The sequence below is a fragment of the Lepus europaeus genome, chromosome 11 (assembly GCF_033115175.1).
Source record: "Lepus europaeus isolate LE1 chromosome 11, mLepTim1.pri, whole genome shotgun sequence".
NCBI classification, from domain to species: domain Eukaryota; kingdom Metazoa; phylum Chordata; class Mammalia; order Lagomorpha; family Leporidae; genus Lepus; species Lepus europaeus.
Window position 1 is genome coordinate 106294216 of NC_084837.1, and position 26424 is coordinate 106320639.

The 26424-nt window shown below is 54.2% G+C and overlaps 1 protein-coding gene across 1 annotated transcript in view; it reads right to left on the minus strand.

The window, feature by feature from the left end:
- Positions 1–26424, minus strand: part of HOMER2 (homer scaffold protein 2) — a 94475-nt gene that overhangs the window by 7013 nt on the left and 61038 nt on the right. The window contains exons 3-6 of the mRNA XM_062206319.1: positions 17381–17512; positions 9383–9475; positions 4414–4520; positions 673–829 (exon numbers count right to left, since the gene is read on the minus strand). Coding sequence (XP_062062303.1) covers positions 673–829; positions 4414–4520; positions 9383–9475; positions 17381–17512 — 489 coding nt within the window. The remainder of the gene's footprint in view (positions 1–672; positions 830–4413; positions 4521–9382; positions 9476–17380; positions 17513–26424) is intronic.

Consider the following 26424-nt stretch of genomic DNA (forward strand, 5'->3'; position numbering starts at 1 on the left):
CCAAATCCAACAGGGGATTTGGACAAGTCTGTGGGAACTGTGTATGAGGAGAACATAGATTGCAAAAATCTTTGCACCAAAATACACTTATCTTTTCATTCCATTTTCTACAAACTTTTTGGAGTCCTTGTATTTTCTCCCCAACCCTTGGGGGTCCCTTGTCCCACTGAAGATACCTGTGTCCCACATCAGAGTGCCTGGGTTCAAACCCCAGCTCCAGCCCAGACTCCAGCCAATGCAGACACTGGGAGGCAGTGGGGGTGACTCAAGTCGTTGGGTTCCTGCCACCCACGTGGGAGACCTGGAGGGAGTGCCTAGCTCTCCGCTCTGGCCTTAGTCTAACCCTGGTCACTGCAGGCATTTGGGGAGTGAACCAGCAGATGGGAGCTTTCTCTCTCTCTCAAACTCCCAAATAAATTTTTAAAAACCCAACCACTTAGGTCAGCAGAAGTAATACATCAGGGATATCCATGGTTAAACTCCTCCTAAGACAGGGAGACAGAGAACGACAGAAGGGGAGAGGCAGCAAGTCTTCCTCCTGTCCACAGGGATGGGGGACAGGAGACAAAGGCCCAGGGTGGCCCCAGCTCCTCTGCTCCCATGGCTGGCTTTGGGGCCCTACCTCCCGCTGCCTGCTGTCCCCCGTGGCCGCCTGGGGTCCCCGCGGCCCACCTTGGCGCGGAGCCGGTCGTTCTCATCACGGCAGATGGAGAACTGCCTCTTCCACTGCTCCACGCTGGCCGCCGACTCCTGCAGCGCCGTGGTCAGCCGCGCGTTGCTCTCCCGCAGGGTCTGCAGCTCCATCTCCCATTTCTTCACATTGGCGGCGCTGCGTGCAGGGGGCAGGTGGGGGACCGGGATGGTGGGTGTGGGCCGCCCTGCTGTGCCATCAGGCCACCAGCAGCCCGCCCTGGGGGCACCCCTTCCCTCCCCCACCCCACTGACTGGTGGGCCTGCTGCATGGACTGAGCCCTAGGGGACTGGCACCGCTCCAGTGTGGGACCACATCACGGCACTGGGCAGTGTTCTTAAACAAGTGCCTCCTTCCCCATCAACCGCCGGCCACGGGGCCCTCCCACCCTGTTCTTTCCTGACCTGAGCCTCAAACTCAGAGGCCCTGAATGGCTGAGTGGCTGCAGCCTCTGAGAATCTGTAGCAGCCACAGACAGCTGTCCGGAGCCAGGAAGCCTTCCCATGATCCCTTGCACTAACTTGTGTGTCCTTGTCCCTGCCTCAGAGCCTTTATGAATCCTGGTTTGAGGGCTTGGGGACACAGGAGACAGTGACCAGTGATGGGGGTCAGATCCCCAGGGGGCAGAACGGGGGTTCTTGCCGCAGTGCGTGGGAGCCTGGCTGACCCATGCTACGCCAGACTCAGCATTGCTGTCACCACAATCAAAGGTCTTGGGTCTTTGGCTCTGAGCTCAGTGAGGAAGAAATCAAAACCCTACCAGCCACCAGTTCCCTGCCAGCCCTCCTTCAGTTTCCTTGCTTTGGGCCCACAGATGTGCGGTCTTTAAAAAGCTGGTGGAAAACAGTTATTACAGCTGCTGGTTCGAGTCCTGGCTGCTCTGCTTCCGATCCAGCTCCTTGCTAATGCTCCTGGGAAAGCAGTGGAAGATGGCCCAGGTGCTTGGTCCCCTGTATCCGCGTGGGAGACCCAGAAGAAGCTCCTGGCTCTTGGCTTCGGATCAGCCCAGCTCTGGCTGTTATGGCCATTTGGGGAATAAACTAGCAGATGGAAGCTCGCTCTCTCTGTAACTCTGCCTTTCAAATAAATAAATCTTAAAAAAAAAAAAAAGCTATTAGAAAAACCACTATGCTTGCATCTCAACAATTGTTTTGCACCAAAATCAATTTTTTTTTTTAAATTCCCTTTTTTCCATGAACTTTTGCCACGCGTCCACAAATAAGCGGCACTGGTTGTTACTTGAAGTGATAAGACAGAGCTGCACACGACAAACACATCGGGCTGCTGCCTGGCTGCGGGGAGTCTATTTCCTGAAGGCTCTTACATTTTCTGAGTCAGTGCAACAGTGCCTGAATAAACTGTTATCTTTCATGTCACAACCACAAGGGTGCAGGAATGGGACTGGCCAAAAAAAAAAAAAAAAAAAAAAATTCCGTTCCAAACACTACAGAGTGAAACAAAATAGCAGAATGCTATTATGGGAGGAATTTCAGAGCTGATCACTGGGGACTTCAGCTGATTTAGGGAAACAGCTCCACCTCCACCCCTGTAATGCTCATTAAAGTCGGATTGGAAGACATTTTATTTTTAGGGGTGAAATATTTTCATCCGAGCGGCTCTGTCTGACTCTAAACATCCAAAAATAGACCTCGCCTGCTGAAGATGAGAGGGGACGGTCGCAGCTTCGTCCTCTGTAGTGCACCTGACAGACTCACAGTCCACAGGCAGGCGGCCCCTGGAGTCCCAGGTGCAGTCCCGCTGACTGGGGGAGGTGGCGTCCACCCTGAGCTGGCGCCAGCTTTGAAAAGTGAGAACAAATGGCAAGTGCAGCTTTGAGCCTGGGACTCAGTTTCCTGGTCTGTGAAATGGGGCCATTTCATTTCAACATGTTGGCTCCTGTTGCAGTCTGAACGCTGTGTCCCGTCCCAGTGCCTCCACCCCGCAAGGTGATGGGCTCAGAAGGGGGGTCTCTGGGAGGGGGGTGGGGATTAGAATTGGATGAAGTCCTTGTGAATGGGATTAGTGTCTTCAGAGGTGTCCCTAGAGGGCTGGGTCTCTGTCCCCAGCGCATGAGGTCACAGCGAGGAGACTGTGGTCGGTGAACCAGGACACGCCCTCGCCTGCTGCCTGGATCCGGGACCTGAGCCTGCGGGAGTGAGGAGTAAGGGCGGGCTGTTTCCGTCCCTCAGCCTGCTCTGTGCCTGCAGCTGGGCCGGCTGAGCGATGTGTCTCCACAGCAGCAAGCGGAGGTGGGCAGCTGCTCCGCCGGAGAGAGCTGGGCGAGCCGGCCACACCAAGGCCAGCCCGGCGTCTGGGGGGCAGGCGCACGAGCTCGCAGCAGGACGGGGGGGGGGGGGGCGTGGTATTTCATCCATGAAGCCTCACGGTAGGACTTCTCCGTTTGCTAAACGACTCCGCTGGGGTCCCCAACGCCCTCCCCCAGTTGGTCCCACACAGGGCGCTCGGGCGGTGCAGACCCCATCTTTATCCTACGCGAGTCGATGGATTCAGCTCCTTAGACACCAAAGCGGAAGCAAAAGGAGGTACCACGTGCTCCTCACACACTCGTGGACTGCATGCTCACACAACACGCACACGCTAGCACGCTCACATGAACACACGCTAGCCTGCTCACCTGAACATGCTCACACATGAACACACTCACATAAACATGCTCACATATTAGCACACTCACATGAACACGCTCACACATTAGCATGCTCACATGAACACGCTCACACATTAGCATGCTCACATGAACACACACTAGCCTGTTCATGCTCACATGAACCTGCTCACGCTAGCATGCTCACATAAATATGCTTGCATATTAGCACATTCACATGAACACACTCACACTAGCACGCTCACATGAACACACGCTAGCCTGCAAACGTGAACATGCTCATACATGAGCACCCTCACATGAACCTGCTCACGCTAGCATGCTCACATAAACATGCTCAAACACACATTAGCGTGCTCACATGAACACACTCACACATTAGCATGCTAACATGAACACACACTAATGTGTTCATATGAACATGCTCAAACACACAGCACACTCACGTGAACGTGCTCACACACATTAGCACGCTCACATGAACACACAGTAGTGTGCTCACGTGAACCTGCTCACACATTAGCAGGCTCACATGAACACACGGTACATGCTCACATGAACACACTCACACTAGTGTGTGCACCTGCACATGCATACACATGAGCACCCTCACATGAACCTGCTCACACTCGTGTACTCACATGAACACATTCACACATTAGCAAACTCACATGAACACACGGTACATGCTCACATGAACACACTCACACTCGTGTGTGCACCTGCACATGCATACACATGAGCACCCTCACATGAACCTGCTCACACTCGTGTGCTCACATGGACCCACTCACACATGCTCACATTGGCACGCTCACACAAACATGCTCACACATACGAGTACTCTCACATGAACACTCACTCTAGCATTCTTGCACTAACAAGGTCACGCTCACACAGACATACACACGTACAGATGCTCAGGTACATGGTCAGAGAGAGCAGGGCCATGCAGCCGGTGGGCCTGCATCGACCAGGAGACAAGACGGGATGCTCCATGTAGGACCCAGTCTTCTCTCCCCACTTCCTGGTCCCGGCTCAGCAGGGAGGCCCCAGGGCAGCGGGGAAGACGGGAGGGATTTTAAACACTGCTCACCTCTGTGTCAACGCGATCTTCAATTTGTCATTCTCAGACTTGAGGTGTGCGTCGGCCGGCCCGGCGTGCGAGGCCTTCTCGTCATCTGTCCCATTGACGCTGGATGCCTGGGTGGAAGATGGGGTTTCATGGCCAGATCCCTGGCCGAATGCTTTCTCTCCACACGCTACTGCTCGCCCTCTACTGCAGGGCACCAGGCAGTGATGACAGGTCACCTGTGCAGACGCCCCACCCCATCCAACCAGAGCCCACGGGGACCAACACGTGGAGAAGGCCAACACAGACCATCTGCACCCGAAGTCCCCCTCGCCCCCCGGCAGAGGGGTGGGCATCCGGTCTGTGCACCTGCCTGGCGAAAGTGCACCTGGGGCCACTGCTGAAACCCGGGCTCACAGGCAGGTCAGGTGTCACAGCTGAGATGGGAGGAGGGGCTGTTATACAAGCCAAGGACCAGGACCCGCGGGGGAGACAGAGGACAAAATAGCACAGCCGGGAACATTGAGAGATCCTGGGGCTGGGGCAGGTGTGTGGAGTAGTGGCTAAGACTCCAGTATCCCACATCAGAGGGCCTGGGTTCAGCGCCCGGCTCCGGCTCCCCACGCCAGCTCCCTGCTGATGCAGACCCTGGGAGGCAGCAGTGATGGCTCAAGTCATCGGGTTCCTGCCACCCATGTGGGAGACCAAACTGTATCCCTGGCTTGGGCCCCAACCACTATGGGCATTTGCGGAGTGAACCAGAGGAGCTCTGTCTGCCTGGTCTGTTTCTCTCCCTAGCTCTCAAATAAATAAATAATTTATAAAAAATATCCTGGGGGTACAGAGAGCCAGATCAATACACTCATTTGAAAACCAGGAACCAGAGAAGGAGATGTCTTGGTTCCGTTGCTATTTACCATTATTCTGAATAACCCAAGGAGGCCGGTGCCGTGGCTTAACAGGCTAATCCTCCGCCTTGCGGCGCTGGCACACCAGGTTCTAGTCCCGGTTGGGGCGCCGAATTCTATCCCGGTTGCCCCTCTTCCAGGCCAGCTCTCTGCTATGGCCCGGGAAGGCAGTGGAGGATGGCCCAAGTGCTTGGGCCCTGCACCCCATGGAAGACCAGGAGAAGCACCTGGCTCCTGGCTTCGGATCAGCAAGATGCACTGGCTGCAACGGCCATTGGAGGGTGAACCAATGGCAAAAAGGAAGACCTTTCTCTCTTGTCTCTCTCTCTCTCACTATCCACTCTGCCTGTCAAAAAAAAAAAAAAAAAAAAAAAAACAAGGAAACTTCTAGAATCAGCCACTCCACAAGGGGCTGAACCCTCTTCTGGTCTTGAGTAAGAATTCAGCCCTTCGTTAGCCTCCAGCAGGCAAAGGGAGGCACCATGAAGAGCATGATGACTAACTTTAAATTTTTACATCGCAAAAAAATAAAAATTGCCATACAAAATTAAAATGCAAATACAAACCTGGAGGGAATATAGGCAGCAGATATTAAAGAAACAAGATGTTGGTATCTTTCCTAGATTGAAAAAAAACTCTCAGAGGTCTCATCTGTCAGAGCCATACATGGAAACACTGATGGAGGCAGTGACAAGGTGTATGGGATTTGCTTTCCAACACGGAGGAGGGGCGGGGGAGGGAAGAGGAACCAGGTGGTCACAGCTGCCTCCTCAGGGCTGGCCCGCCTATACAGGGAGGCTCAGTACAACGGTACAATATACATAACTCCGCCTTGTTCTGCGTAGGCTGAAAGTCTCAGGATACAAAACAAAGCTCTCAGGAATCAACACAGTCAAGCAGGAATGATCTCCAACAAAAGGAGACAATAGACAACTGACACTACAAAAGGAGCAATGAATCCGATCAATAAGCAGAAAATTTTCATCTCACTAGAAAGAAAGACAAAAGGAAAAAAAATCTCCAATCAGATACTTTTTTTTTTTTTTAATCTGTCGAATCAGCAGAGCTTTGTTGATGAGGGTTTAGAAGAAAAAGGCTCATTCTAAAAGGCTGGTGGGAGTCAGAGCTGTGCCTTTTTGCAGGCCAAGTTTGAGGTATGCATGAAATCCATCCCAATGTCTGGACCTCAACCCAGTGATTTCAGGTCAAGAATGTATCCAGCAGAAACCACTCGGTGGGCAGAGAAGTGGAGAAGGTGCACCCCAGTGTTATGGTGCACCCCAGTGTTATTTATATAAACCACAAAGGAGAAACAGACAAAGGAGAAACAATGCAGGCGCCCCAAATTACAGCTCCAATACAAACCACTGCCGGAGTACGGTTTAGCCTGAAAACAGTTTTGAACAGGAATCTTTGAAACAGTGAGGAACTGATTACAACATTAATGGTTTAAAAAGGGCAACACTGGGCTGGCGCCGTGGCACAGTGGACTAAGCCTCGGCCTGTGCTGCAGCATCCCATATAGGCACTGGGTTGTGTCCCTGCTGCTCCTCTTCCAGGCCAGCTCTCTGCCGTGGCCTGGGAGGGCAGTGGAGGATGGCCCAAGTGCTTGGGCCCTGCACGCGCGTGGGAGACCTGGAAGAAGCTCCTGGCTCCTGGCTTCGGATCTCAGCCTTTGTGGCCATTTGGGGAGTGAACCAGTGGATGGAAGACCTCTCTCTCTCTCTCTCTCTAACTCTACCTCTCAAATAAATAAAATCTTCTTTCTAAAAAAAAAAGACAACATTGAAAATATACTGGAAAATCATACTAGAAAGTGACACTCCAAAATACTAACACGACGCCTTTGAGTGCTGAGAAACAGGTGGCTCTACTCCCCTTCCCCTGCAGTGGGGCACATTCTCCTGCTCACAGTGAGCAAGCGTTGCCTTCACAGTCACAAAAAACACCACGTCAAGTGGCTTTACAACTGGGCTAATTCCAACTTTTTTGGAAAACTGGCCAAAGTGTTCGTACCCTAAGAGATTTGGGAAAACGAAGCAGTTGTGATTTCTAACAAAAAGACAGAGAAAAATGTGTGATCATCTCTAGATCTGGGAAAGTATCAGGAAGGGTGACAAGGTTGGAGACAAAAATTATTGCCTACCCTCAAACTCACATCTTGTTAGGTAGACTTGATTTTGTTAAGGTTCAAAATGCTTGGGGGAGGGCACTGTGGTGCAGTGGGTCAAGCCATCGTTTAGGATGCTGGCATGCCATACCAGAGGGACGGGACGAGCTACTCCACTTCTTATCCAGATTCCTGCAAACGTGGCACCCTGGAGGGCAGCAGATGACAGCCCCAAGCACTTGAACCCCCGCCACCCACATGGGAGACCTGGTTGGAGCTCTGGGATCCTGGCTTCAGCCTGGCCCAGCCCTGGCTATTGCAGGCATTTGGGGAGTGAACCAGCACATAGATCTCTCTCCCCTCCTCTCTTTGTCACTCTGCTCCTCAAATAAATAAGCCTTACAAAAAAAAAAAAAAAAACCTGAGAGGTTCATTTAAGAAAAAAATACTTTTGGGAAGGAAGAATATTCAAAGGAAAACCTCACATAGAGAAATTCAGATATAAGGGTTTAAAGAGATCAGCAACATATGTTGACATTTGGAGAAAGATGGTGTGTTAGACTCTCTGGCCACGGTGACCGTGGTGGCACCCAGCTGCATAGATCCTCAGAGACTGCTCAGTAATTGTTTCTAGAATTAAAAGTATATATGCAGCCAGCACTGTGGCACAGCTGGTTAAGCCTCCACCTGTGGCGCCAGCATGCCATGTGGGCGCCAGTTCGAGACCAGGCTGCTCCACTTCTGATCCAGCTCTCTGCTATGGCCTGGGAAAACAGTGGAAGATGGGCCAAGTGCTTGGGCCCCTGTACCCACGTGGGAGACCCACAAGAAGCTCCTGGCTCCTGGCTTCGGCCATTGTGGCCATTTGGGGAGTGAACCAGTGGATGGAAGACCTTTCTCTCTGTTTTTCTCTCTATCTGTCTATAACTCTGCCACTCAAATAAATAAATAAATCTTTTTTTAAATGAAAAAAAGTATATAATAAGATGGTGTTAACGATCACTGAGAAAGATTTGGGGAAGCTTCTGTCGATCTGTTCCTATAAACCCACAGTGGGGCAGGTGTTGGACATGTAACTCAGGCCAGACATCGGGTACTGCCTTTGGGAGACCCTAAGCCACCTAATCTCCCACCTGAAGGTCAGGCACAGCAGCCAACAGACCTGGGACACCTCCGGCCCTGCCTCCTCCCTCTGCGAGCACCACGCACCAGCAAGCCCCCTCCCTGGGTCTGCCTTCTCCCTGCCACCACCTTCCCGGGTTCTAGCGCTTGCCTCCCTGCCCCTGCTGCTGCCCGGTGCAGCCAAGCTTCAGCCATGACTCCTGTGGGGCCGATGGCTGGGACTAGGACAGACCTCCCCTGCTCCAGACGTCCGGGGCCCCTCGCGCACACCCTTGTAGGCTGTCCCCAGCATCCACCCCCTCCGTCTTTGCACACTGCTGGCTGTCTCGCTGGAACTCTTCAGTAAGCTGCTTCCCGCACTCCAATCTTTGTTCTCGAAGCTTCCTTTCCCTGTCTCTCCACAAGGGAGCTTGTCCGGGGTCAGGCCTTGCCCTCATCCTCACACCTGCCAGTCGAGACAGGAGTCAGGCAAGGATGTGGTGCCAGGTAAAACCCTTTTCAGCCCATCATCACAGCTGGAGCAAACACACTGCTCAGTACCTGGGAATGCCCACTCCCACCTGACCCTGGGGAAAACAGGAAGAGCGACACGAGGGCCCTGGGGCATCAAGTTCTCTTCACGGGCCACTGAGCGCCCAGCCCAGCAAGGACACGGGCAGCCTTGCCAATGGCATTTAAGCGCAGCGTCTCTCGGGGCGCGGGGCACATGCTTCCACTCTAATCCCGCCCACACAACAGCACATCCTCAAAAACTCAGGCGTCAAGCGACTCATCAAAACACACCCAGTCCAGCTCGCGGTGGGCCCTCCCACGGAAGCAGCCCTGCTCCGTGACGGGGGAGGCAGAGACGCACCTGGGAGTGATTGCTCGTGGTCTCGACCTTGTCCTGGGACTTGTCTCGGGCCAGCCTGGCGGCTTCTCGCACCTCCTGGAATTTCTCTGCAAACTGAACGCAGGCAGTGGTTACGCAGGTTTTTATTATTAACCTTCCTCACGGCTGACGGCCAGAGCCCTCGGCATCATCTCGTATCCGTTTTCAGTTCATAAATTCCGTGTACATCCAGACGAACTTCATTTGAGATGAAAAAGCAATGAACCCAAGGGATTTTTTTTTTCCCCAAGAAACAACCTTGGGCCAAGGTCAGGACCAGTTTCTGAACTGCTGAAGCCAGCTGGACGATGAAGCCGGAGACACAGACGGTGCGGCAGGGTGAGCCACCCCTGTGCAGCCAGCACCCTGTCCCAGAGCATCAGCTGTGGTCTCAGCTCCGCTGCTTCCAGCCCAGCTCGCTGCCGATGCACCTGCGAAGACAGCAGGTGACACCTCCCAAGTGCCTGGGCCCCTGCCACCCCGTGCGAGACCCGGATGGAGTTCTGGGTTCCCGGCTTCAGCCTGACCCAGCCCTGGCTGTTGTGGGCATTTGTGGGCATTTGGGGAGTGAATCAGCAGATGGAAGACCTCGCTCTCTGTCACTCCTCTTTTCGAAGAAACAAACAAATCTTTTCTTAAGAAAGTAAAAACAAAGACCTCAGGTTAACAGTAACTAATACAAATGCAACTGAAGGAATTTAGCTAAATCCCTACGGAAAAGATCCAAGAACCAACCCTGATAACTCAATGTCACAACACAGAAAAAGACCTTAAGAGTCAGGGGGAGGGGACCAGGTTCCCAGAGCCTCCAGCTGGGTCCTGTTTTAAACCAGCCAACTACAAAAACTTCCGGGGGCACAAGTGGGAAATCTATTTGAATAGAGACTGTTGTCAACGGGCGATTTTTGGTCCTGTTGGGAACCCTACCGACCTTCGTGGTTATGTTGGAAGATGTCATTTGTTTAAGAGGTGATGCCATTTGGGGTGAAACGTCACCGTAATTTAAAGTCCTTCACGGCCGGCGCCGCGGCTCACTAGGCTAATCCTCCGCCTTGCGGCGCCGGCACACCGGGTTCTAGTCCCGGTCGGGGCACTGATCCTGTCCCGGTTGCCCCTCTTCCAGGCCAGCTCTCTGCTGTGGCCAGGGAGTGCAGTGGAGGATGGCCCAAGCCCTTGGGCCCTGCACCCCATGGGAGACCAGGAGAAGCACCTGGCTCCTGCCATCGGATCAGCGCGGTGCGCCGGCCGCAGCGCGCTACCGCGGCGGCCATTGGAGGGTGAACCAACGGCAAAAAGGAAGACCTTTCTCTCTGTCTCTCTCTCTCACTGTCCACTCTGCCTGTCAAAAATAAAATACAAAATAAAAAAAAAAAATAAATAAAATAAAGTCCTTCACAACAGCAGTGAAATAGACGAAGATACGTGGTAAATGTCAACTGTGACATCATAATAATGATGTCACAGTTATGTCATCACAGGGTTGTGTGTATGGGAGCTCATTATACTAGGCTCTCTGCCTTTTTTTTTATTTGCTTATTTGAAAGGCAGAGCAATGGGTGGGGGAGAGAGAAAGAGAGAGAGAGAGAGAGAGAATGGATCGTTCATCTGCTGGCTCACTCCACAGCAGCCAGGGCTGGGCCAGGCTGAAGCCAAGAGCCCGGAACTCCATCCTTGCCTCCTGTGTGGGAGAAGGGGGTCAAGCGCTGGGGCCGTTGCCTGCTGCCTTCCCAGCAGGGAGCTGGACCGGAAGCTGAACGGCTGGGACTTGAGACCTGGTGCTCCCGTATGAGATGCAGCGGCTTAACCCACTGTGCCGCAGCCCCAGCCCCGGCCCCACTGCTCTTAATGTTTTCTTATTTCTGGAATAAGAGCTGTTTTTTTTTTTTTTTTTAATCCCAGGGCAGTCATATCCATTTCAGGCTGATACTCATGGACAAGGCCATGATCTTCATTGCAAACCCAGTGGACGGAGACCCACACAGTGGACGGAGAACTGACAGGTAAGGCAGGTGTCCCAAGGAGAGACAGCTAAGTGGGAGAGCAGTTCTGTGCTCCTGCTAAGGACCTACTGCTTGGCGAGCTGAAGCCAGTCCCCGGATGTCTTTCCACCCGGGTGGCTGTGAGGATTCACAGTCCCCCGGTGACCCCAGCACCCCGGGCCCAGCCCACCCCCAACCTGGCAGAAGCACACACAGGCGCGGTCCGGGACCCATGAGCTTTGGGCTCAGGCCTGCACGGCCCCGCCCACTAGGAAACTGAACAATCCGATCAGAGGCGAGCCTGCTTCCCGTGTGCAGGGGGCCTGGTGGCCATTGACACAGGCGGGAATTGCAAAGAAAATGTCAGCAAATCAGGTAATGAATGGGGTTGGAGAATCCTATCAGATACGTTGTAACTGAATAACCATTGTGAAGCATGTGCTATTAGTAGAGGTTGGATGGAACAGAGCCAGCTGTTACTAAGGAAATCAGCTTATGATGAAGGGCTCAGGACAGAATGAGAAAGGCTATGCGGCGCTGAAGCTCTGAGGTCAACTCCAGGAAACTGGGGAGGAGCAGGAATCGAAATCCCTACCGCAAGGCAGCGCCTGGCACATTCTCCATCAGTTAAAGGGGCATTAAAAAAACATCAAACCTGGAAAGAACCTGGGGCAGGCATCTCGCACGCTGAGTGGGACACCCCCTGGGACGCCAGCAGCCCAGGCTGCCGTGCCCGGCTTGGAGTCCTGGCTCCGCTCCCAGGGCGCGCTCCCCGCTACTGCACAGGCTGGGAGGCAGCAGGTGATGGCTCAAGGTCTGGGGCCGCTGCCACCCATGTGGGAGACCGGCAGGGAGTTCCAGACCCCTGGCTTTAGCCCGGCCTGGTCTGGGTTGCTGCAGACATTTGGGGAGTGAACTAGAGGATGGAATCTCCATCTCTCTCTCTCTCTCCCCTCTTCCTCTCCCCCCCTTCCCCATTTCAACTAAATTAAAAAAAAAAATCTGGATGCAAACAGAATGGAACATTTATCAAGCTTGTGCTGGAAGGCTAGGAGTATAATTTTCTAAGCTTGGAAGAAATAAAAGACAATCATGAAAGTGACAGACTTGAGTACATAACAATTTAAAGCTTTCGAATATAAAAAGAAAGAAAGAAAATAAAACCCTAAACCAGAAGGGAAACAAGAGGCTGGGGAAAATATAGTTTTTCTGATACAACAGGAAAAGGCCATTATATTTAGCACAGGAAGAGTTGATGCAAACTGAAAAGAAAAATATGAAAACCCCAAGCGATAAGTGGCAAGATTCACAAACAATACCATCGCCCGACAACGTTCGGCGTGGCTGGAAATGCAGATCAGAATAAGGAGGCATTTTCCTCGCCTGGTAAACCAGCGAGCACTAAGCCCAAGGACCCCTCTCGGGGGCTTAGGAGCCAGGCTCCCTGTAAGCCCACACCCCCAGCACCCTCAGCCAGCACCAACCGCACCCAGAACACGCAGCTACCTGTACAAAGGCACCCGTGTCACACAGTTCGTTGTTGTTGTTGTTTTTTTACTGGCCTGGTGTTGGACGCCTCGTACCCTAGTCGCCCTTGAAAGCACAACACGACATTCATCCTTGCGAGCAGCGCTGTGATCTGCCCGGCGGTCTTCACCTTAGCCACACACAGTTCCCCGAGGGGTGCGCTGGTGTGTTTAACCCCGCCCATGCCTGGTTTCTTCTCTTCTCCCTTCCTTATCCCCTTCTTTCTTTTTAAATATTTATTTGAAAGGCAAAATTACACAGAGAGAGAGAGCGGAGGAGAGAGAGAGAGAGAGAGAGAGAGAGAGAGAGATCTTCCATCTAGTGGTTCACTCCCCAAATGGCCACAACAGTTGGGGCTGGCATCCCATATGGGTGCTGGTTCAAGTCCCGGCTGCTCCATTTCCGATCCAGCTCTCTGCTGTGGCCTGGGAAAGCACTGGAGGATGGCCCAAGTGCTTGGGCCCCTGCACCTGCGTGGGAGACCTGGAAGAAGCTCCTGGCTCCTGGCTTCAGTCTGGCCCAACCCTGGTGATTGCCACCATCTGGGGAGTGAACCAGCAGATAGAAGACCTGTCTCTCTCTGTCTCTCTCTAACTCTGACTTTCAAATAAATAAATACATCTTTTTCTTTTTTAAAACAGGAAATGATTTGCCTATCATTGCTTGATTTGGTTTGTGGCTTTTTGGGGGTCTGGCTTCTGAAGACCTGGGCAGACAGCGCCATTTGCTTATTCAAAACCGAGTTTTTCTCTTCTGTTAGCTTAACAGGATCTCACGTTTGACAGCAGCAGGAGAGCTCTGGAGAAAAAGCTGACCTCAGCAACCCAAAGCCCTGTGTTTAGGTTTTTGGGGGTCGGGTGAGGAAGTCCAAGGACCCAAGGCTAATGGGGGAGCCCAAAAACGTGTGGTGGTATCAGCCTCCTCTACCTCCTTCCTCTCACGAGGAATGCACATGTGATGGACAGAGCCTGAGACGCCATGTTGCCATCATGAGGGAAAGGCCGTTAAAAGGGCAAAAAAACAAAACATGAAGAACCCTCAGACCCAACATGACATCTCTTTCCCCTGAGAAGAATGAGCCGTTTGTTTAGCCACTGTGACTCGGTTTTTTTCTGCCACTTACAGCCATACAACATACCAAGGGAATACATAATATTCTCCATTTTTAAAGACGAGGGGCAGGAGTTTGGTGCAGTGTCCATGTCCACACCAGCCTGCCCGGGTCCGTGCCCTGGCTCTGCTCTCAAGTTCAGCTTCCTGCTAACGTGGCCCCGGGGAGGCATGGAGACGGCTCAACTGGTGTGTCCCTGCCACCCGTGAGGGAGACTTGGACTGAGTTCTGGGCTCTGAACTTCAGCCTGGTGCCATCTTGGCTGCCACAGGCATTTGGGGACTGAACCAGTGGAAGGAAGGCCTTTAGCTGTTTCTCTCTCTCTCTCTCACCCTCTCAAAAATAAGATTAAAAAAAAAACAAACACAAAAACCTGGTCCTTAAACCAGGAGTAGGGTGATATCCCTAAGCCGCACAGAACTCTGGGAAGCCCCCTCTCAGTCCTCAGTGGGCGGGTGCCCTGTCCCCCCGCAGTGGAGGTGGCCGAGGCCCCATGGACCCCTGGGCTGGGCTACGCAGGGCTGGAAGCGTTCTCTGCAGGAAGGGACTGTGACAGCACCGTGGCCGTAGTGACAGCACTGTGGCCGTAGTGACAGTGCCGTGGCTGTGGTGACAGTGCCGTGGCCGTGGTGACAGTGCCGTGGCCGTGAGCCCCTGGAATCTACGTCCCAGCTGCGGGAAGGACAGAGAAGCTGGGAGAAAGCCCTTGGAAATGAAACCATGCCCTTCCCTCCGGGGCCGTGGGCGGGCGGCTGGGAGGCAGGAACAGGGGCCGCACCTGTGCCCGAGCACGCCCAGGGCTCCCTGTGGGCCGCGGCCCTCGGCTAATGGGCGCTGGGCGACTCATCCACAGAGGGAAACATGGCCGTGAAGCCTTCTGGAGCAAGGACATGCCCAGCACTTCTCAGAGAGATCAGCCTCAGCAGGTGCAGGGGCGGAGCCTGAGCTGCAAGGCAGGCGGGATGCTGCCCGCTGTCCGGGAGAGGGACCAGGGTCCCCCAGGGAAGCAGGCACGGATCCCCGGGTCTCTGGGCTCCTTCGAAACACAGGAGACTTGTTCCGGTTTGCCTCTGGAGTTCTCCTTCCTCCGATTCTTTCCAAAGGAACCTTTCTCCTTCTCCTGCCCAGCGACTCGGGTTCCGGCAGGGCTTGGAGAGCGCCCTGGGCCACAGCCGGTCAGGGATGCTCGGACGCCATCCCGGACAGCACTCAGGGCACAGTGCTGAGACGGGCCCGACCGGGTCCCCGCCAGCCACCGCCCCGGCACTCCCAGCGCGCACTTGAGACGCAGGTCCCGGCAACCCCTTCGTCCACCTCACCAGCACACCGTAGCCTCTGCCCCTCACTACACCTGGTCCTCACCCCCGGCTCAGGAAAAGGCAGCATTGCACAGTCCACCCAGCCCGCCCCCAGCTCTGTGCCTGCTTCCACTCCCCAGGGCATTCTGTCTCTGCCACCCGACTCACAGCTTCAGCGGCTCTGCCCTGCACTGCCCTGCCCACTGGGGAGGGCGGGGACCCACACACAGTGCAAACCTGACCATTTTCCTTCTGGGCTGAAAATCCACTGGAGGCCAGAGGCTAAGGCCCAGACATCAGGCCTCCCAAGGGCTGGTCCCCAGCAGCCTCCCAAGTTGGATGCTCAGTGAGGCAGATGGGGCCCAGGCCATATTACTGGGCCCAAGCAATACCAGAGCCACCACACAGATGCTCTTTGGAGGTCCCCGCCCTTCATAGCAAAACAGAGTTCTTTGAAGCAGGTGGCAGGCAGGGCTGCCCCCTGGGAACCTCAAGGGGTATGGAGTGGCTGGCGTTTAGCTCAGCAGTTAAGAGGCCCACGTCCCACAGTGAGTGCCTGGGTTCAAGTCCTGGCTCTGCTCCAAATTCCAGCTTCCTGCCAATGTGCACCCTGGGAGGCAGCAGGTGATGGCTCCATTACTTGGGTCCCTGCCACCCACGTGAGAAATCTGATGGAGTTCCTGGCTCCTGGCTCTGGCCTCGGTTGGGCCTCAGCTGTTGCAGGTGTCTGGGGAGTGAGCCAGAGGGTGGGAGATCTCTGTGTGTGTGTCTGTCTCTCAGATTAAAAGAAAAGCTGGGAAGCTGGTGCCGGGGCATAGTAGGTAAAGCTGCCACCAGCAGTGCCTGCATCCCATATGGGCGCCGGTTCAAGTCTCGGCTGTTCCACTTCCCATCCAGCTTTCTCCCGTAGCGGCCTGGGAAAGTAGCAGAAGATGGCCCAAATGCTTGGGCCCCTTCACTCCCCAAATGGCCGCAATGGCTGGAGCTGAGCCAGGCTGAAGCCAGGAGCTAGGAGCTTCCTCCAGGTCTCCCACCTGGGTGGCAGGGGCCCAAGCACTTGGGCCATCCTCCTCTGCTCTCCCAGGTGCATTAGCAGGGAGCTGGATTGGAAGTGGTGCAGCCGGGACTTGAACTGGCGCTACGATATGGGATGCCAGCGTTGTAAGCATTTAACCCCCTGCGCCACAAAGCCACCCCTACACTTCTCTTTTAATTCCATTTCCCACAACTTCCTGGAGTACCACACAGGGCTCTTCCACCAGCCTGTGTGGAATCCCCTCTCCAAAGCCGGCCAGAGGAGGCTGCTCCTGAGTGACCAGGTCACCCCCTCAGTGCTTGGGGGTTCCCTAGGTCAGTGGTCAGCCAGGATCTGTTGCCAACACCTTTCAATCCCCCCAAAGGTGTGTCCTAGACCCCTTGAATAATCGAATCTAAGCCATGAATCTCTTCCTTGAAAACCAACACACAGTCCTGTGTGTGATTCTCTATGGGATGAGGGACGCCCACTGTGCCTCCCCTTACTCCCTCTCTGGTCCTCCAACCAAGTCACCAACACTGCTGGGTGCTGGGGACAAACCGTGAACCTCTCAACAGTGAAGCAAGCGCCTATCACCAGGATGCACGGCCAACAGCGGCAGGTGCACCGGGGAACAACCTAACCCTCACGGGGGGAAGGTCACCCGCTCCTTGGAGTCCTGCGATTCTAATGGAGCTGAGCTCAACAAACAAGCTGCCCTCTCTGAGTGTTTGTGGACCCCGCTGGGCACAGGAGCAGAGGCTGACGCTGGTGGGGGTGGGGCAGGAGAGATGCTTGTCCCCATTGCTTCTTCATGTTGCAACCTCAAGGCTCCGCCCAATGCAGTGTCACTTGGAAATGGATTTCCCTCCTCCACGTGACTGCTGCATTCGCTCAGGACCTGGCATTTCTGAAAGGGCACCTGGTTTGGCAGCCCTGCGATGCCAGAAGGGATGAAATCGAATTCAGAAAGCAACCCTGCTCACCAAGTGCCCCCACGCCTCCCTCCCCGGGGCAGGCAGCCACCAGCCACGGCAGGGACCACGTTACCTTGGTCAGCTGCTGCTCGGAGGAAAACCCCAAACCAAATACCGTGTTGGCTCTGCTGTCGGCCCACTGCCCGAACTTCTGCGATGTCTTGGTGAAGGTCATATTGGGCGTGATGGTGCTGTTTATGATCACCTGCAGGAGAGAGCCCACAGGGCAAACCGTGAGTCGCATGCCAAAGGCGCCCCCGGGCACGTCTTCCGGCAGCAAAGCCTCTGCTCTGTCACACCAGGTCCTGACACATCGCACGCCGAGTCGGACACTCAGCCACTTTAAGGGCTCGCGAGACTTCACAGATGCTCAGTGGAAAATAAGATCTCCCTCGTCATCAAGGGCAAACGTCCCTACTGAACACCATATGGTTTCCAAGCTATACATTTCCCCAAGGTGGCCCTGCTATGCGTCCTCTGAAAAACTGTACCGCGTGCCTGTTCCAGCCCCCGGAACCCCGGGGTCCAGCTCAAACCGTTGAAAAGCTCCGCGGGCAAATGACACCTGCTGCTTCCAACAGGTACGAGCAGGTTCTCTCCAAGGAAGCTCCTTTGTAGAGGGGTAGTTCACAGGCCCTGATACACAGGGCCGAACAGGTGCAAGGGACAGTGTGGGAGATTGGGATGAGCTGTCACCTCGCTCCTGGGCCCAAAGGGATGAGGGGAAGAAGAGGCAGCAGGCCCTGGAGGAGCAGAGCCACGTAGAACAAGCTGCCTTGGAAAACGAAGCAACTGGGGCCGGCGCTGTGGCGCAGCAGGTAAAGCTGCTGCCTGTAGTGTCGGCATCCCATATGGGCGCTGGTTCTAGTCCTGGCTGCTCTACTTCCCATCCAGCTCTCTGCTATGGCATGAGAAAAGCAGCAGAAGGTGGCCCAAGTCCTTGGGCCCCTGCAACCCACATGGGCAACCAGGAAGAAGGTCCAGGCTCCTGGTTTTGGCCTGGCTCGGCCCTGGCCATTGTGGACATCTGGAGAGTAAACCAGCAGACGGAAGCTCTCTTTCTCCCTCTCTCTCTCTCTGTAACTCTTTCAAATAAATAAATAAATAAATAAATAATCTATCTATCTTCTTTTTAGAAAAATAAAAGGCAGTAACAGCTGTCACTAGTGATATAAAAGCCACCGAGATAGATTCATACATACACAAAGGAACCTCAAAATGTTCCTGGAAAAATGGAACTTGAAAGATAAGTTTAGGGGCTGGCTTTGTGGCAGAGCCAGTTAAGCCACTGCACACAGTGCTGGCGTCCCAGCTGCTCCACTTCCCATCCAGCTCCCTGCTAATGCACCTGGGAAAGCAGCTGAAGACGGCCCAAGTGCTTGGGCCCCTGCACCCACGTGGGAGACCTGAGTGAAGCTCCTGGCTCCTGGCTTCACCTGGCCCAACCCTGGCTGTTGTGGCCATTGAGGAATGAACCAGCAGATGGACGAGTGCTCTCTCTCTCTCTCTCTCTCTCTCTCTCTCTCTGATACTCCGCCTTCAAATAAAGAAATAAATCTTTTTTAAAAAATAGAACTTTATTTTGGCACAAAAATATTTTTATTTTGTAAAAAAAGAGTTATTTGTTTATTTATCGATTTGACAGGCAGAGAGAGAGAGAGAGAGAGAGAGATCTAACTGCTGGGTCACTCCCTCAATGGCTGCCATGGCCAAGGCTGGTCTAGGCTGAAGTCAGGGGCCTTGGACTCCCTTTGGGTCTCTGACATGGGTGACAGGGCCACAGGCACTTAGGCCATCCTCTGCTGCTTTCACAGGCGCATTAGCAGGGAGCTGGATCAGAAGTGGGGCAGCCGGGACTCGAACAGCGCTCCGATGTGGAATGCTGGCATTGCAAGCAGCAGCTTAACCCGCTCTACCACAACCGGCCCCCAGGAAAAAATATTTTAAAGTCCACACATAGTTTTTTTACTTTCTTTTTTTTTTAAAAAAAGGTTAATTTATTTACGTGAAAGTCAGAGTTACACACACACACACACACACAGAAAGAGAGAGAGAGAGAGAGAGAGAGAATGTCTTCCATCTGCTGGTTCACTCCCTAAAGGGCCACAATGGCTGGGGCTGTGCCAACCCAAAGCCAGGAGCCAGGAGCTTCTTCCAGGTCTCCCACGTGAGTGCAGGGGCCCAAGGACTTGGGCCATCTTCTACTGCTTTCCCAGGCCACAGCAGAGAGCTGGATGTGAAGTGGAGCAGCTGGGACTTGAACCAGTGCCCATATGGGATGCCAGCACTGAAGGCAGCAGCTTTACCTGCTATGCCACAGCGCCGACCCCACTTTTTTTTCATAAACACTTTTGAAGACCCCTTGTGTGGATGACGAGCCTACTGAATTTGCTAACGAGGCATCAGATCAAGAAGAGACCTTAGCTTGATGATAATAGAATTTTTAGAAGTCAATATGGTTATCAGCAACTGCTACTTATTGGGCAGAGTGCCTGCTTTACTTACATTATCTCACTTAAACCTCAACAAGGCAATGAAGTATGAAGGTTTAGGGAATCTTCAAGCAAGGTAACACACGGGGTATGTAGCAGAGACCAGAGGCTAAAGCCCAGGTGGTTGGATTCTAAACCTGCATTCTGAACTACTTCTTCTTCTTCTTCTTCTTCTTCTTCTTCTTCTTCTTCTTCTTCTTCTTCTTCTTCTTCTTTTTTGTACAGATTTACTAATTTATTTTAAAGGGGAGAGAGAGAGAGAGAGAATCTTTTATCTGCTGGTTCACTTCCCAAATGGCTGCAACAGTCGGAGCTGGGCTGACCCGAAGTCAGGAGCCAGGAGCTTCTTCCAGGTCTCCCACGTGGGTGCAGGGGCCCAAGGACTTTCCCAGGCCATTAGCAGGGAGCTGGACTGGAAGCAGAGCAGCCGGGACTCGAACCGGCACCCACATGGGATGCTTGCTAGGCCCCTGCTTTCTGAACTTCTACACCACGTTGCTTTTCGCTGGATCCCTGATGAAGACCACGAACCTCATCACCTCTTGAATTAGTCTATTTTCTGTTACTATAACAAAGGAGGTGTATTTAGTTCACCACTGTGGAGGCTGCAGTCTGAGAGTGGGAGGGCCTCCCGTGACGGCGTCAGAGCAATCACACTGGGTGGGGGTGGGGGGGGGCGACAAGGATCAGAAGCCAGAGACCACAAGAACCCACCCCCCAGGAATATCCACTCTGCAGCACCACAGCCGTCCCCTCCGGGGGCAGAGTCCCAGTGACCTAACTGCCTCCCTCTGGGCCCCACCTCTGATGGGTGCCTCCACCCAGCTGTGCTACAGTGAGGACCACGCCTCCCCGCCACGACCCTCTCCACAACGCTCCACACCCAGCCCCAGGCCCCGTTCCTCGACCCAGGAGCTCGGAGCCTCCACGGCGGCCCAGGGCCTTTCCCTTTCTCTACCTCTCCTCCAAGATCAGTGTGCGCGAGTGGAGACGCTTTATCAAACGTTTTCCATCTGCAACACAGTAAAGGGATCCGCTGTCCCTGGACGCCACTCAGAAATGGGGGCAGGGGATGGACAGTGCAGAGCTAAGCCATGGACGGTCCAGGCCAACACGATTGGGTCTTGGGGAGTCAGTGGGACCCTGGATCAGCCCCAGGCAGACCTAGGGAAGGTGGAGGCTGGGGGCAGGACCAGAAGGGATGGCACAGTCCCAGGAAGCCAAGCCTGGTTGGTTTTCAATTACCAGCATCCTCATTACGGGTCTTGCTGCTGTCTTTACCGTGGCCCTGCAGCCCTGGCTCAGTCACACCTCCCCTCCCCCCCCCCCCCCATTCAGGGGGCAATGGATGGAGGCTGACCAGAGCACAGGGCACAGCTCTCCAGCTCACCCCACACAGGCCACCACTAAACCGGCATTTCTTTAGAACTTATCGGTTGTGAAGGCCCTTTTTCATATTCTTTTATCTACTCTCCCTCTTTATATACAAGGAAAGGGAGGCACAGGAGGGTGGGTGATGAATTCAAAGCTATAAACTTAGCTTGATCAAACAGAGTGCAATGCATGTAGATTCACGATTTCAAGAGCAAAATCCTGTTTAGGGGTTCATTCAGCTTCTTATTCTGTGGACTCGACAGTTTCCAGAAGATTCTCAGGCATTCACTCTAAACCTTGCTTCTCATCTCTCCTTCTGCGACTCTGACCTCACATGTGCTAGACTTTTAGGGGATGTCCAACATTTTTAAAAATCGTATTTGTTGGGGGGGGGGCATGAGAGAGAGAGAGACTGATTTCCCATCAATTGGTGTATCCCCCTAATTCCCGGGAATGAGGAACTCAATCCAGGTCTCCCATGTGAGTGGCAGGGACCCCACTGAGCCATCGCTGCTACCTCACAGTGTGCTGGAATCAGGAGCCAGAGCTGGGAGTCAAATCCAGGCACTGCATCATGGGATGTGAGCATGCTAACCAGTGTCTTAACTACTAGGCTGAGTGATGACCCACAAATCCACTTTTCCATGAACATTTTGAAGTACCCTTGCACAAATCATAGTGAATTTAAAATCCTTGGTGCTAAACTCTCACATCTGGATCAGCTCTGATTCCATTTCTACTACCTGAGTGTTTTTCCCTTGACTCCAGGCACGTGGTCTTGCCTTTGGGTCCTAGTAATTTTTTACTGTGTGCTGGAAAGTGGCTATAAAAGAACAGCTAAAACTCCACACAATGTTGTCATCTACCAGAAAACCTTCTTCCCCTTGACAGGCAAGCAGGGAAGATGGGGAATCCCTGCTACACTCAGGGCTGCAGTTGGGTCAGGGCTGGGCTTCACTTCCACTAATCACAATCCACAGCGCTGGCACTGTGGCACAGCAGGTAAAGCCTCCACCTGCAATGCCAGCATCCCATAGGGGCACTGGTTCGAGTCCTGGCTGCTCCACTTCCGATCCAGCTCCCTGCTACAGCCTGGGAAAGCAGTGGTGGATGGTCCAAGTCCTTGGGCCCCCGCACCCACGTGGGAGACCCGGAAGAAGCTCCTGGATCCTGGTTTCAGCCTGGCCCAGCTCTAGCCATTGCAGCCAACAGACAGAAGATTCTCTCTCTCTCTCTTTCCTCTAACTCTTTCAAATAAAATAAATCTTAAAACAAAACCCAGTCAACCTCCAGTTGACCTCTGTACTTAGAGTGGGCCTTTTAGGAATTTCAAATGAGACCCTGGCAAAAACTTTATCTTCTTTGACCTGAAAGAATGCAGAGTTCTAGTTTTGTCCTTGTGATGTTTTTAGCTCAGTTCTGTAGCTTTCTAAATCCATGCATCTTCCCAGTGTGGCACAACTGGAGGGGGAACTGGCCATGCGTTCGGAGCCAACTGAGTCTCCCATTTTGTCAGTGAGGTTTCATGTAATACCAAACTCTCTGCTGGGTTCTCCACCGGCCAGCAGCAGCCTTTCCCATGGTCCATGCCTGGATTCTCAGCCTCTAGCTGCTCCCAGCCCCAGCAGGTGCCCAGAGGAAAGGGTACACAGGCCCTGGTGTCCACTCCCCCACTCTTGCTGGGGCCTTCAAGTCTTTCTGAGCTTCCAGGCCCCTCGGCAGGTTTTTGCTTCCTTTATGTTGCAAATCTGAGAATGGCACTCTGCCTTCCAGAAATGCACAGTCTACTGCTTCACACTTTGGCCCTGACCTGGGATGCAGCAAAAACTCTCCAGGGGAAAACCACCGGTGGGTTTGAAGCCCCTCAGGTCTCCAATCTTGTCGCACTGCAACCCGTGCAATTCTAGGTTCTCGGCTGTTTCTCGTTTCCCCTGCAGCATCCCTCTAAGTGGCTGTGGGGCCCTAGTTTTCAGGCAGTGCTCAGAATGAGCAAATGCTCCCAGTGACACGAGGGCTACTGATCATCTCAGCTTGGTCCCCGCCTCTCTGGAGTCATGAGTTGGCCCGGTTATTGCTGTTGCCACAGCTGCCTGGTACTTGTACAAGGTATTTATCCACTTTCCCCTCCCCAGATGTTGTCAGAGGGAACACCAGCCTGCTGGACTTCATGTGTCTTCCGGAGAGTCCAAGCACTGAATCTGTAAAGGTTCACAGAGATGCGATTCACCACGAGCCTCGAGCGAGATTTTTCTGTGATGTTTCTGGAGGCCTGCAACCCCATAGAAGGATGCTGGCTTTTTAAGTTTACTTGTTTATTTAAAAGACCATGTTGGGGGAGGGGAGCATGCTTCCATCTGCTGGTTCACTCTCCTAAATGGCCACAATGGTCAGGGCTGTTCCAGGCCAAAACCAAGAACCTAGAACTCCATCCAGGTCTCCCATGTGGGTGGCAAGTGTCCAAGCACTTGGGACATCTTCTGCTGCTTTCCCAGGCACATCAGCAGGGAACTGGATCAGCAGTGGATCCACTGCTGTGGCGCAATGGGATAAAGCCCTGGCCTGAAGCGCTGGCATCCCATATGGGCGCCGGTTCGAGACCCAGCTGCTCCGCTTCCTGTCCAGCTCTCTGCTACGGCTCAGGACAGCAGAAGATGGCCCAGGTCCTTGGGCCCCTGCGCGCACGTGGGTGACCCGGAAGAGGCTCCTGGCTCCTGATTGGCACAGCTCTGGCCGTTGCAGCCATCTGAGGAGTGAACCATCAAATGGAAGACTTCTCTCTCTCTCTCTGCCTCTCCTCTCTCTGTATAACTCTGATTTCAAATAAATAAATCTTAAAAAAAAAAAAAAAAGAAGTGGATCAGCCGGGACTTGAACTTGCGCTCTGATATGACATGCTGGTGTTGCAAGAAGCAACCTAGCCTGCTGCCTCACAACGCCGGCTCCGGGACGCTGCTTTTATCAGTTAAGCAAGACTGTGCTCAGGCATGTCAATCATGGGATCACTGCAAGCTACACTGCTCCCAGCTTCTGTGACCCCTGGCCAATGGCCCAGTTCCTTCCTCTCCTGTAGTAGGAGTGTGTGTGTGTGTGTGTGTGCGCGTGCAACGGCCAGGGCTGGACCAGGCCGAAGCCAAGAGCCAAAGCTACTTATGGGTCTCCTACATCCGTGGCAGGGGCCCAAGCACTTGGGCCATCTTCTGGGGCTTTTCCCAGGCCATTAGCAGGAAGCTGGAATGCAAGGGGAGCAGCCGGGACCCCAACTGGCGCCCATATGGGATGCCGGCATTGCAGGCGGCGGCTTTACCCGCTACACGACAGCCACAGCCCCTATTCTCAACTTCAGATGGAGGAGCACCTGGACTGGTGGCAGACCTACCTGTCCAGAGGAGTGGCGTGTACATGAGGGTTCCCTTTGATCCTACAGCAGGGCGGGGGGCTGTGTTGGGGATGCAGGAGGTGGTGGACCTGCACATCCCAGCCTTGCAGGAGAAGTGGGGTGCTGGCCCGGGTCAGAGAGGAGGACGTCGTCTAGTGGGAGGAAGCAGGGTGGGGAGCTGAGGGTCTGGGCAGAGGGTCCCAGGTTAGGAAGCAATCCAAAGGAGCAGGTGGAGGAGTGGAGGGCTAGGGAGGGAGACAGGAGGGAACGGAGGAGGGAAGTCTGCCCCCCCCCCCACCAATGCCCCGGGGACAAGGACAAGGGCAGGCACAGGCAGGGGTGAGTGTTCTGTGCAGGATGACTCAGCAGGAGGGCACCAGGGAAGACCTGGGGGCAGAAACCGAAGCCCAGCACAGAGAAGAGGCTGCCATGTACGGTGTGCTGGGCGTGCCCTTCGACCCCTCCTCCTGGGTCCAACAGCTCCTGGGAGAAAGACACCCCCAAGCGAAGGCGCCAGTTCCCCCAGAGCACCGGAAGTGAGTTTCCACGGAGTGCCTACAGCACCTGCCGTTGAGGGCAACCTGGATGAAGTGGGAAGCTCAGCTCCCGGGGCCTCCAGTTGCACCTGACTCCCAGAAGCCAGGGAGAGCTTCCCGTGAGAAGCTGGGGCTGAGTGACAGCCTGACAAGCCACGCTGCCTGCCTCCAAGACACTGGTGAAACAGATGATGCCGTTTTCAAAGCCAATGAAAACCTCCCATGTGCTAGGAGCCATCCCCACACTCACTGTCATAACCGCAGGTGCACCACGCGTGATCGGAAGAGGAAACAACAGCGGAGGGTGGAGGAGGGGGGCCGGAAGGGGGTCCTGGGAGCAAGTCTACATCCCCAGAAGGAAAGAGGCACATCTGGGGCTGTCAGCTTCCACGATTAAGGGATGCTCAAGACGCAGCAGGTGCTGCGTATTCGCACAAGAGCTGACCTCTGAGGTCTGTCACAGCACAGGTTTCTGCGAGCCGGTGAATCACCGAGAACCAAGGGCGGCAGAGTCATCTGGGCACCCGGGAGAAGCACCTGCCACAAGCGCAGGCCGTCTCTCACCGAGGTGGCGGTGATGAACTCGGCCTGTACTAAAGCCAACAGCGCCGTGACGGCTCAATTAACAAATGCTCTGGAAATGGAGTATCCCCCTTGATGGAGCTGGCTGTTCTGCCCAAAGACCTGCTATCAATCACGCGGCTGCCGGCGTGTACCGTATGGCTCCCAGCAGTGCGCTGAGAAGCTGCAAGCTGGCGGATGCCCTCCTGGGGCTCCCATCTGTCCGTGAACACTGCCAACCCCAGGCCCATGCGAAGGTCTTGGTCCTTGGTCTCCTTGGCAGTGACCCTGGCCTCTGCCCACTCTGAGTCTGTGGACGTGGTGCACCTGCTGCAGGCCTGCAGAGCACGCGGCCAGAAGTGACCTCATCACAACTCGCTCGTCCTCTTCAATGGCTCTGTCCACGCTGAGACAAGCCAGGCGTGGTCCCCCTCCTGGACAAGGGCTGGCAGCCTCCCCACAGTCAGGGATCCACACAGGTCCCCTGGAGCTCGGGCAATGTTGATGTAACACAGCTCAGTGTTCCCCCCACTCAGATCTTCCAGCGGCACCCGGGACCAACCCGAGAAGAAGGAACCCCCACCACGCTGTGACGGCTGACCACAGGCTCTTTCCATGTGATCAGCGCCCACAGCTGCCGGGGAAGGGGAGGCCTTGCCTGCAGGTGTCCAAGTAGAGCAAGACAAACGCGGGACGGCACAGCAGCCTGCTGTACCCGGGGTGGGGCAAGAGCCTCCAATGCTCCCAGTCGTGACCCCGCCTCTGCTCTCCCAACTGC